The sequence below is a fragment of the Heterodontus francisci genome, chromosome 6 (genome assembly GCF_036365525.1).
Source record: "Heterodontus francisci isolate sHetFra1 chromosome 6, sHetFra1.hap1, whole genome shotgun sequence".
In the NCBI taxonomy this organism is placed as follows: Eukaryota; Metazoa; Chordata; class Chondrichthyes; order Heterodontiformes; family Heterodontidae; genus Heterodontus; species Heterodontus francisci.
In genome coordinates this window covers 43,659,982-43,673,162 of record NC_090376.1, presented here as the reverse complement: position 1 = coordinate 43,673,162, position 13,181 = coordinate 43,659,982, and the positions used below count along the sequence as shown (strand labels likewise).

At 42.2% G+C, this 13,181-nt stretch overlaps 1 protein-coding gene across 2 annotated transcripts in view; it reads left to right on the top strand.

The window, feature by feature from the left end:
* The window catches only part of pan3 (poly(A) specific ribonuclease subunit PAN3), a 213,166-nt gene that overhangs the window by 177,816 nt on the left and 22,169 nt on the right, over positions 1 to 13,181 (top strand). For both annotated transcript variants that reach the window (XM_068033549.1, XM_068033548.1), the window contains one exon: positions 9,363 to 9,492. In XM_068033549.1, the coding sequence (XP_067889650.1) occupies positions 9,363 to 9,492 (130 nt within the window). The remainder of the gene's footprint in view (positions 1 to 9,362; positions 9,493 to 13,181) is intronic.

Here is a 13,181-nt window from a genome sequence, read left to right as displayed (position 1 = left end):
GACCTGTGGAGAAGTGGAACTGAAAAAGACTGCACTGCTCCTGCCTCGGTCATAACAGTGGCCACAATTTTAGTACCCACCAAGTCTGCTAAAAATTCCAAATGAAGTTACTGTCTAATTAGAGCTTGGGCAGATCATCTGACTTGAATGCAAATGGTTATCTTTCCCTTCCCTTCCTGCCCCCTCTTCCCTCAAAAAATGCGGGATGGAGAATCTTATTTTGTGTGTGAAGTGTAAACTCCATCCACAAATCAAGTAGACTGTACAGTATGCATCACTGGATTCAGTCAAATCTAATTCCTACATGACAACGGTGACTATACTTCAAAAAGTGCTTCATTGGCTGTAAAGTACTTTGGAACATTCAGTGGTCGTGAAAAGCGCTATATAAAAGCAAGTCTTTTTAAATCATAAGTGGCCATGGGTTACTGGAAAAGCAATCTATTGTAACATTTCAATTTTTTCTTTATAGCATTCAACTAATTTTACACTTTAGCAGTTTTTCCTTTCTATAGTTAAAACGAGAATGTAGGATGCCAGTTAATTGAAGTAAATCGTTAAAATTCTGAAAATGCAGAAGTATTAATTGACTAGATCTCAGTCTTATTGCCCATAATCCAGTTGTCCTTGCCTCCTTTCTGAAATTTTGCAATAACAAAATAGAAGTCAATCTGAATGTTGTATCAGTTCCTTGAGCCAACTGGCAGAAAAGTAACAATTGACCTAATAAAGTCGCATCTGTTCGAAATATTTTCTTAGACTCTTGCAAATGCCCATTCATTTAGTTGTTTCAAAAGATCTGTTATCATAACACACAAAATATAATTTCATCTTTTATAATGTATATATTGAGGATATTTCACCATAGATTAAATCCTTTCTTAAAAGTACAATGACCTAGCTTATCTTTTAAAATAAATTGTCAGCACTAAGTTGCACTCTATTCAAGAGGAAGTCTTTATTCTCAAAAATTAGAGTGTACATCTAGGCAGGGGTGTCGGGTGAGAATACAATATTGGCGGATAGATTTTCCCAGAAATTTGCTCTCTACAAGCAGTTGGGATGAATTGGGAAGGGAATGATTTGAGATTTCAACAGGAAAGAAAAGGATTGAAGTGGAGGGGTTGTTATAATAGAGGAACTTGAAATAAGTGAATCTGCATAGCACTGCTTATAATCACCAGTCAACACCTTCTTCAGTGGGTTTTGACATTGGATGTTTGGCTTCAGAAGAATTAGAGGCACAGAGTGCCAATTACAATGTTTTCTTTTATAGTTTATTATATCATATTTAACAAATTGTACAGTTTATTTATGTTGAAGTACTGTGGAAGAACAGGTAAGGGGAAGAATTTTCCTGGAGAGTATTGTTCAAAGGACAAATATTATTTGCCAATTACGATCATAGTTCTGCCCACCATAATGAGCAACAACAACAGCTAGTATTTAGGAACATAGGAAATAGGAGTAGGAATAGGCCATTTGGCCCCTCAAGCCAGCTCCGCCATTCAACTAGATCATGGCTGATCTTCTGCCTCAACACCATTTTCCTGCACTATCTCCATATCCCTTGATATCTTTAATATCTAGAAATCTATTGATATCTGTCTTGAACGTTCTCAAAGACTGAGCCTCCACAGATGTCTGGGGTAGAGAATTCCATAGATTCACCACCTTCTGACAAGAAATTCCTCCTCATTTCAGTTCTAAATGGCCCACCTCTTATTCTGAGACTGTGTTGCCTGGTTCTCGACCCTCCAGCCAGGGGAAACATCCTTCCTGCAACTACACCTCTCATTCTTAACTCCAGAGAATACAGGCCCAGTCTCCTCAGTCTCTCCTCATAAGAGAAACCCGCCATCCCAGGAATTAGTCTGGTGAACCTTCATTGCACTCTATGGCAAGTATATCCATCCTTGGGTAAGGAGACCAAAACCATTCGCAACACTCCAGCTGCAGTCTCACCAAGGCTCTATACAGTTGCAGCAAGACATCTTGACTCCTGTACTCAAATCCTCTTGCAATAAAGGCCAACATACCATTTGCTTTCCCAATTGCTAGCTGCACCTGCATATTAGCTTTCAATGACACATGAACAAGGGCACCCAGGTCCCTTTGGACATCAACGCTTCCCAGTATCTCACCATTTAACAAATATTCTGCATTTCCTATTTTCCTACCAAAGTGGATAACTTCACATTTTTCCATATTATATTCCATCTGCCATGTTTTTGCCCGCTCACTTAGCCTGTCTAAATAACCTTGAAGACTCTTTGCATCCTCCTCACTACTCACATTCCCACTGGTTTTGTGCAATCAGCAAACTTGGAAATGTTACATTTGGTCCCCACATCCAAATCATTTATATAGATTGTGAATAGCTGGGGCCCAAGCCCACTAGTCACAACCAGCCAACCTGAGAATGACCTGTTTATTTCTACTCTCTCTTTTCAGTCCATTAACCAATTCACAATCCAATATGCCCACAATATCACCCCCAATCCCATGAGCTATAATTTTGTTTACTAACCTCTCATGTGAGACCTTATCAAAAGCCTTCTAAAAATCCAAATACACCACATTATAAGGGTTCCCCCTTATCTATTCTGCTAGTTACATCCTCAAAAAACTGCAACAGGTTTGTCAAACATGATTTCTCTTTTATAAATCCATGTTGACGCTGCCAAATCCTACCATTATTTTCTAAGTGTCCAGTTATCACATCTAAGTGTCCAGTAATAGATTCTAGCATTTCCCTGCTACTGACATCAGATGTATGCAGTAACATAAAACATTCCAAGGTGCTTCACAGGAATGTTATAAAGCAAATTTGACACTGAGCCGTGCAAGGAAATATTAGAGCAGATAGCCAAAAGCATTGGTCAAAGAAATTAGATTTTAAGGAGCATCGTAAAAGAGGAAGGAGAGGCAGGGAGGTTTAGGGAAGTAATTTCATAGCTTAGGGCCTAAGCAGTTGAAGGCGAGGTCACCAATGATGGAATGATGAAAATCGCATTGCTCACGAGGCCAGAATTAGATGAGCACAGATATCTTGGAGGGCTGAGGTGCTGGAAGAGATTACAGCGGTGGGGAGGGCCAGGGTCATAGAGGGATTTGAAAATAAGGATGGCAATTTTAAAATAGAGGTATTGCTTGACCCAGAACCAATTAGGTCAGTGAGTACAGGGATGTGGGTGAATGGACTTGGTGCGAGTCAGGATACAGGAAGTAGTGTTTTGGATGACCTCAAGTATACTGGGGATAAAATGTGGAAGGCTGTCAAGGACTGCATTGGAATAATCAAGTCTAGAAGTAACAAAGGCATGGATGAGCTTTTCAGCAGCAGATAAGTTAATGCAGAGGCAGAGTTAAGCAATGTTAGAGGTGGAAAAAGGCAGTCATATTGATGGCAAGTTATGTCGTCAGAAGCTCATCTCGCAGTCAAATAGGTTGTGAACAGTTTAGTTCACCCTCAGACAGTTGCCAGGGAGAGGGATGGAATCGGTAGCTATGGAACAGAGTTTGTCGCAGGGACTGAAGATAATGGCTTCGATCTTCCCAATGTTAGTTGGAAGAGCAAGGATCTTGATTCAGTAGTTTTATCTGAAGGAGGGTGCATTGAGTGGTTTCCCTGGGTGAGGCTTGAATCCACAACCACCAGATTCAAAGAGCATCATCTAAGCTGACACAATTATTTATTTATGCTAAACCTATGTTAATACAAAACTACTTCAGCCCCAGATGGTATCTAATTCTGAGAACCACACTTTGGGAAAGATGTGAAGGGTATGGAGACAATGCAGAAGAGATTTACTAGAATGGTTCCAGGGATGAGGGATTATAGTTAAGTGGTAAGAATGGAGAAGCTGGAGTTGTTCTCCTTAGAGCAGAGAAGGCTAAGAGGAGATTGGATAGAGGTGTTTAAAGTCATTTGGATAGAGTGATTAAAGAGAAATTGTTTCCAATGGCTAAAAGGTCATTAGCCAGAGGGGACAGATTTAAGATGTTCGCTTTTTAAAAAAAGTGATTCGAAGAAAAATTTTTATGCAACATGTTATGATTTGGAATGTACTGCCTGATTGGGTGGTGATGCAGATTCATTAGCTCTGAAAGGGAAATTGGATAAATGCTTGAAGGAGAAAGAATTGCAGGGATATGGGAAAAGAGCAGAGGAGTGGGACTAACTAGATTGCTCTTTTTGAAAGAGCCACTACAAACTCCATAGGCTGAATGATGATCTGTCCTCTTGTCTATGATTCTGTTAAGTAGCAACATATTGTCTGCCTTGCTTGTCACTTTAGTACTGCTGATTCCTTTTTCTTTTCTTTCTTTCATTGATGGATTGGTGGAAGGTCAGCACTTACCATGCCAGAGCTCAGTGTGAGATCCAACTAGGGGTGCATTTGGGAGTCAAAGATCACAGCTTGGGACTCATTCAGCACTCCCAGCCTTGCCTAATGTCTGCCGCTTCAGCCCCACACAGAGTCCCCTTCTCTTCCACATCCCCAACTCCTCACTCCCATTGCCTTCACTACGCTTTCCCATCACATCTCATTCTGTATCCGCCCTTGCATCTCACCCTCATAGATGCATAGGAAATAGGAGCAGGAGTAGGCCATTTGGCCCCTCGAATTCAACTAGATCATGACTGATCATTACCTCAATGCCATTTTCCCACACTAACCCCATATCCCTTGATATTTTAATATTTAGAAATCTAACGATCTCTGACTTGAATATACTCAATGACTGAGCCTCCACAGCCCTCTGGGGTAGAGAATTCAATAGATTCACCACTCTGTGAAGAAATTCCTCCTCATCTCAGTCGTAAATGGCCTACCTCTTGTTCTAAGACTCTCTCTCCCTGGTCCAAGACGCCTCCCCCACCCCTCCCACAGCTAGGGGAAAAACCTTCCTACATCTGTTCTGTCAAGCCCTGCAAGAATTTTGTATGCCTCAATGAGATCACCTCTCAATCTTCTAAACTCTAGCGGCACAGTGGCGCAGTGGTTAGCACCGCAGCCTCACAGCTCCAGCAACCCGGGTTCAATTCTGGGTACTGCCTGTGTGGAGTTTGCAAGTTCTCCCTGTGTCTGCGTGGGTTTCCTCCGGGTGCTCCGGTTTCCTCCCACATGCCAAAGACTTGCTGGTTGATAGGTTAATTGGCCATTATAAATTGCCCCTAGTATAGGTAGTTGGTAGGGAAATATAGGGACAGGTGGGGATGTGGTAGGAATATGGAATTAGTGTAGGATTAGTATAATATGGGTGGTTGATGGTCGGCACAGACTCGGTGGGCCGAAGGGCCTGTTTCAGTGCTGTATCTCTAAACTAAACTAATATGGGCTCAGTCTCTCCTGATAGGACAATCCCACCATCCCAGGGTCAATCCAGTGAACTTTCGTTGCACTCCCTCTATGACAAGTATATCCTTCCTTAGGGAAGGAGTCCAAAACTGTACACAGTAGTCCAGGTGCGGTTTAGCCAAGGTTCAATAGAATTGAAGCAAGACTTCACTACTCCAGTACTCAAATCCTCTTGCGATAAAGGTTAACATACCATTAGCCTTCCTAATTGCTTGCTGCTCCTGCATGTTAACTTTCAGCGACTTATTGACCAGGACACCCAGGTCCCTTTGTACATCTACGCTTTCTAATCTCTTAACCATTTAAGAAATATTCTACACATCTATTCCTCCTACCAAAGTGGATAACCTCACATTTTTCCACATTATATTCCATCTGCCACGTTCTTGCCCAGTCACTAAGCCTGTCCAAATCCCCTTGAAGCCACTTTGCATTTTCCTCGCAACACACATTCCCACCTAGGTTTGTGTCATCCGTGAACTTGGAAATACATCCAAATCGTTGCTATATATTGTGAACAGCTGGGGCCCAAGCACTGATCTCTGCAGTACCTCACTAGTCACAGCCTGTCAACGTGAGAATGACCCGTTTATTCCTAATCATAGATTAAGATTTATTAAAGCTATCTGTTACATTGTATTTACTAACTATTGTATATGGATCAGCAGCTTCGGGCCAAATTTTACAGCCCCCCCCACCCCCCAATGTCTGGGTCATGGGGGGGTGCAGAAAATGTCTCCGGCAGAGGCCTGCACAGGCCTCGACGCTGGGAAGGCCTGGCCCAATATTGCCAGTGGCGCCGAGGGAGCCAAATTTGCAACGGAAAATTCTGTCGTCCGTTCCGGTGGCCAGCACTCCCGCGCCTTCAGATACCCATCCGAGAATCTGTTGCGGGAGACTGGTGGGGAGCGAGGAGCAGGTAAGTATTTAAGTGCGGGAGAGGGTGGAGGCGGGGTCATAATCCTCCGATTGGTGTAAGGGATGGTGGGAAGGAGTAGCGTATATAGTTGACTAACTTTGGGGGTGGGGGGGAAAGATTGGGAGCAGAAGGTAAGTATTTTGGGGGGAGGGTAGGAGGGAGAGGGCAGGTTATTGCGGGGGTGGGTGGGAGAGAATCTGGATAAATTAATTTCATTTTTTAAAAGCACTGTATCTTTAAAAATTTTAAGTTTTAAATGTAGGCTCAAAGTCCTTTTAAAAATGGTGTCAGCGCCTGCATTGTGTCGCCTGACACCGTTGCCGGGGATGGACCCACCCCCTCCGCATCATCAGGGTGGGGGGCGGTACGCACCGGCCATTTAAATGGGGGCTCTGCAACGTGCGGTCCACACGGGCGGGCCGCCATTTCTGAAGCTCACGGCCAAGATCAGCAACAAGCTTGTATAATCCAGCCCATCCTGTTTTTGCCAATATCACTCAGCCCCATTACACCATACTCTTGTATTCATGAGGAACTTACAGTGCTGACTTCTGGAGATTCCTTGGATTTTCCTGCCTGTTATCCCCTCAATACAAGTTCTGGAACAATGTGATTCCAAATGGCTAGCAGCAAAATGTTATATAGAAATAAAAGTCCAGAAACTTCCAACATGTCACTGAGTTTGTGTCCCACATGAAAGTAATGCATGCCAGAGCATAGAAATCGAGACATTCCCAAAGTGACTTTTGCCATTTTAATGAGTTACAAAACACAAGCCTTTAAATTTGTGTTTTAAAATAACCTAGCTGCTAGGTTATTTGAAAACACAAGGTTAAAGGCTTAGAGCAGGGGTTTCTAACCTTGTCGCATGGCAGCCACAGTACAATTTTTGTCTTGCATAGGAGGCTGTAAGACAATTTCACAAAGATAAAGGCATTTAAAATGTATCTATTAATCAAAACAACAAACATGCATTTTTGTAAAGAACCTTTAAATGACAAGAATAATTTATTGACACTTTCTTGTTACTATGTTGGACACTGAGTGAGATACCTGGCATTTTTGTTTGCTTGCACAAGTGTCTGTGTCTGCTGTAGAGCGATGTGGAGTATTCCAGACAGATGTCCACCTGTCAGGAGTGATGTTGAGCGTTCCCTCTCGCTCCCCCTCTCTAGTTTGCAGTGTGTCTTTATCCCCATCCCCCTCAGTGTTCCCCACCCACTTGTTCTCTTCTACCCCACCGTGCTCGCTCGCTTTCTTCCCGCCCCGCCCCCCCCCCCCCCCCCCCACTCGCTCACTCTCTCCTGCCCCCCCTCCCACACCCCTTGCTCTCCCTCTGCCCCCCCTCCCTCCCTCGCGGGCGCGGTTGCTCCCCGTTTCTCCCCCACATAGGCGTGCACCCTCCCCTTCGCTCGTGCTACCTCCCTTTCTCTCTCTGTTCTCCCTCTCTCTGTCTCTTTGCCCTGCCTCCCGACCGTTGCTGAGCGTAGGAACAGCTTTTCATACTTCGGATAGCTTTGTGGTTTTCCGGCGGGCTTTTATAAAACATCTGAACCTGCCGGAAAACCCCGCGCTGTCCTGATATGTTCTGGTAGCGGGAACTGCAGTTTCTGAATTTTGGACAGATTCGGGGTTTTCCGGCGAGTTCCTTTTTTTTTTTAGAGCCTGTCTGAAGTTCAGAAGCCGCTTTCCCCGCTCTCAGCACCTGTTTGCTGTGAATATGGAAAGGAGTGTTAACAAGCATTAGATAAAAGCTGAGCTTAGAAATTCCAATACAGCTGTGAAATGGACAGTGGGTTTTTCTTTAAAGCCAGTCTAGTCGAAAAGTAGAGGTCAATGGGAAGTTTCTCATCCCTGAAATTACCAGTCGCGGACCTCAAAATTGTTTTACCACGGACACTGGTGTCTGTGTACAGACATGTTACCAACCCCTGATCCCTTCCAAGCTTCAATCTCTCCCATCCAACTAGTCCTCTTCTTCCTTTCTCTACTATGCATCTTGCCCTGCCTTCACCAGAATCCTGAATGCCCCATATTTCTATCAACCTGAATCCAAAGATGGACTCCAAACTTTAAGCTGCAAAACCAGTTTTAAAGAATGAAGTGCTAGATTCATGACTTCATGCTGGGAAGTCAGTGACGAACTCGGAGGCCATTGAACCAGTACTGGGGTGTACTGGTATATAGCGGGCAGTAGAGGGTGCAAGTGGCTGGCCTACAATCCAATGCACATAGCCGAAGGGCCAGAAGAGAGCAGATTTGGGCAGTGGTGAATGCGTGTGGGCAGTAGGTGGGTCATGCTCCAGTATGGCAGGATGTAGCCAGGCAAGCGAAAGCAGACAAAAAGACTCTGAATAAGACAAAAAGCTGGAGGACTGAAAAGCGGGTAAATAAATTTTTCAATGTGAAAGGAACTGTACGCACTAATCAGTGTGACAAAGAAATCACAAAACTGGAAATAAATTTAAAACAGGAAGAACGATTCAGATTCAAAATTATGACAATGCTGAAGATTTATGCACTGATATTTACTCTGAAAATAGGCAACATACCACAAAGCAGGCAGACATGGTTCTGAGAAATCAATGTACTCAAAGGAAATAGTCATTTCAAGTTACAAAGTTTTTTTTTAGCAAAACGACCAGACCTTTCCTTAAAAGCAAAATACTGCGGATGCTGGAAATCTGAAACAAAAACAAGAAATGCTGGAATCACTCAGCAGGTCTGGCAGCATCTGTGGAAAGAGAAGCAGAGTTAACGTTTCGGGTCAGTGACCCTTCTTCGGAAGAAGAAGAAGGGTCACTGACCCGAAACGTTAACTCTGCTTCTCTTTCCACAGATGCTGCCAGACCTGCTGAGTGATTCCAGCATTTCTTGTTTTTGTTTCAGACCTTTCCTTAGCCTGGCCCATTGCCCATTTATTGCTGGTGGGGAAGTTTTTAGAAAAGCAGAGCCAGTTACTGGCAAGGAGAAGGAAGAGGGGAAGAAGTTATTAAGTACTATATGTTCAGTAATATGACACACAGTACATCAGAGGTGTAAGATCTTAATTTATTGCTCTTAACTCTTTAATCTAGGTATTTGCTGACTGACCAAAACCGGCTGCGCAGTGTAAATGATATTATGCCGATGATAGGTGCACGTTTTTACACACAATTGGATGCTGCACAGATGAGAAATGATGTGATAGAAGATGATCTGATGAAGGTAAAAATTTGAATACTAAGTTACATGTACACAGATCAGGAATAAGGCGCTAGTACCAGACTTGAAATACTGATTTTCTTTAAAAGTATTCATTGTAAATGTTTTTGCATGGGGGTGTTTAACACATTTAATTGATGTTCACAAGTAATGCTACTAAAACATTTTTTTTTACCTTCCATATACCATATTAAAAGAAATTATATTAAGTTTTATCCCTTTAAGTGACATGGGCTGAAATCTCTGTATTCGTCTCCCCAAGCACAGCTACATTGTAAGAGACTCTTCTGTCTTCTTTCACACCCCTAAATGAATCATCTTCAACATTTTTTCTGTAAATTGATCTTTGTTTGTTGGCACACATCTAATATCAGGAAAGCAGTATATTCTCAACAGGCAACTTATATTTAAAATTCATGTCGAGTTCCAGATTCAAAATTTGTTTCAGTAGCAGAACATTCTTTTCCTATACCTAGTTACCACTTGTGATCAGATATTTCCCATATATTGCAACTTTTGGCTCTTTATGGGCTAGGCAAGTATTGAAAACTCTCCAGCAATGAAAATTTTGATCATAACAGTGCTTCTAATCTACTAGCTCAATAGTGATTTAAATTCTTGATGGCATATTCCAGTATAAGAGAGCTTAATTTTGATGTGCTTTCTATGAGAGTGGTCTTTTTGGAAAAATAATTTCCCTCTGAGGCGTCTGATATAGGTGTAAAGCTAGCTTTCTGCACTGATCTGCTTGGTTCAGCATTGCATACATATCACTTAATTTTTAAAAAAATTGTTTCTGGGATGCAAGCGTCACGAGTGAGGCCAGCATTTGTTGCCCATCCCTAATTACCCTTGGGAAGCATAGCATTAGCTGAACTGCCTGTAAGTCGCTAACTTTCTGCAAGGTTTATGTAGCCTTTAGTTTGTTGGCGACAGCACCTATTTCTAATGCTGTCACTGCCAAGCACTTTTATTTTCTACAACAGTGACAGCACTTTTAAAAGTACTTCATTGGCTGTCAAGCACTTTGGGATGTCCAGCAGTTGTGAAAGGCACTATATAAATGCAAGTCTGTCTGTCTTTTAAAGAAACTAAGTTTTTACACTAAATCTGGAAAGACAGAGAAAGGAATTCTAGCCATTGTATTTGACTTTTGTTGGACAACCAGCAGAGAACAACCAAACAGAAAATATTGCTATGTTCAGCTGTCTTAGATTCAGTAACATAATCTTCCATCCTCTACAGTTCGACAAAACATAATTTAAATGTATCATCTTTTACAATCTTTTGCAAGTATATGAAAAAGGAAAATAGCTAAAGTTAACATTGAAGCATAGACAGGAGGAATTATGGGGAATAAGGAGTTGGCAGAGACATTGAACAAATATTTTGTGTAGCTCTTCACAGTAAGATGCAGATTACAGACGAGAAATAGAGGGTGACTAAGGGGCTAATAAAAATGAGGAACTTGAGGTAATTAATATCAGCAGAGTAAAAGTATTAGAGAAACCTAAGGGACTAAAAGTGAGCAAATCCACAGGAGCTGATGGCCCATCAGACATCCAAGGGGTCTAAAAGTGGTAGCTGCAGAGATAATGAGCATACTCGTTATGATTTTCCAAAATTCATTACATTCTAGAATGGTCTCAATGGATTGGAAGTTAGCAAATGTAACACTGCTCTTCAAGAAAGGAGGGAGAGAGAAAATAGGGAACTACAGGCCAGTTGGCCTGACGTTAGTCCTCTGGAAAATGCTGAAATTTATTGTGAAGAAAGTGTTAACACGGCACTTAGAACATCATGGTATGATCAGACAGAGTCAACATGGTTTTACAAAAGGGAAATAGTGTTGGATAAATTTATTAGGCTTTTTGAGGATGTAAGACTTAGGGTTGATAAAGGGAAACCAGTAGATGTAGTAAACTTGGATTTCCAAAAGGCATTTGATAAGATGCCTCACAAAAGGTTAAAAAGCAGGATAAGGGCTCATGAGGTTGGGGGTAATATATCAGCATGGATGGAGGATTGGTTTAACAGACGGGAAACAGAGAGTAGGGATAAAGGGGCATTTTCAAGTTTGCAGGCTGTAACTAGTGAAGTGCCACAGGGATTAGTGGTGGGGCCTTAACTATTTACAATTTATATTAATGAATTAATATAATCTAATGAAGAGACCAAGAGTAATACTGTATCCGGGTTTGCTTATGATGCAAAGCTAGGTGAGAATGTAAGCTATAAGGAGGACACAAAGAGGTGCATAAAGATATAGACAGGTTAAGTGAGTGGACAAGGTGGCAGATGGAGTATAATGTGGGAAGTGTGAGGTTATTCACTTTGGTTGTGAGAATAGAAAAGCAGAATTTTTTAAAAAGGCATGAAACTTGTAAGTGTTGATGTTCAGAGAGTCTTGGGTGTAGGCCTGCAAGGAACACAAAGTTTGCATGCAGGTACAGCAAACAATTAGGAAGGCAAATGACATGTTGGCCTTTATTGCAGGGGAATTGGAGTATAAGAATAAGGAAGTCTTGCTACAATTGTATAGGGCACTGGTAAGACCACATCTGGACTACTGTGCGCAGTTTTGATTTCCATATCAAAGGAAGGCAGTACAGTGAAGTTTCAGGAGATTAGTTCCTGGGATGAAAGGCTGAGTAAATTGGGCCTGTGCTCTCGAATTTAGAAGAATGAGAGGTGACGTCATTGAAACAGACAAGATTCTGAAGGGGCTTGACAGGGTAGATACTAAGAGGTTGTTTCCCCTGGCTAGGGAATCTAGAACACGGGGAAACAGTCTCAGGGTAAGGGGTCAATGATTTCAGACTGAGATGAGGAGAAATTCCTTCACTTAGAAGGTTGTGAGTCTTTGGAATTCTCTACTCCAGAGAGCTGTGGACGTTCCAACATTGAGCATATTCAAGCCGAGAACAAAAATCTGTCTATCAGGGAATGAAGGGATATGTGGAATGGGCAGGAAAGTGGAGTTGAAGCAGAAGATCAGCTATGTTCGTACTGAACGGTGGAGCAGGCTCGAGGGTCCATATGGTCTACTCCTGCTCCTATTTCTTATCCTTTGAAACAAAATGTGGTCTGGATTTATTAAGGATAATAAGATACCATAGACAGTGCACTCTAGTGTTAGGCCATAAGTGATGAGTGTGTAGACCTACAGTTTTTCTTCATGTTTTTAATCTTGCAAGTAAGAAAACTAACAATTAGGGAGATCTTTGTAGTCACTGGATCTAATAATAGCAAGTTGTTTTTATATAGTGCCTTTAACGTAATAGTCCCAAGGTGTTTCACAGAGAAAAAAAAACAAAATATGACACAGAGCTAAATAAGGAGATATGAAGATAGTGGACCAAAAACTTTGTCAAAGAGGTGGATTTTAAGGAGTGTCTTCAAGGGGAGGAAAGTGAGGTAGACATGCTTAGAGGTGCAGGAAGGATATTCCCGAGCATGGGGCCTCGGCAACTGAAGGCACAACCGTCAATGGTGGAGCGATTAAAATCAGAGATGCACAAGAGGCCAGAATTAAAGGAGCGCAGTTATCTTGGAGGGTTGTGGGAACAAAGAACAAAGAAAATTACAGCACAGGAACAGGCCCTTCGGCCCTCCAAGCCTACGCCGATCCAAATCCTCTATCTAAACCTGTCGCCTATTTTCTAAGGGTCTGTATCTCTTTACTTCCTGCC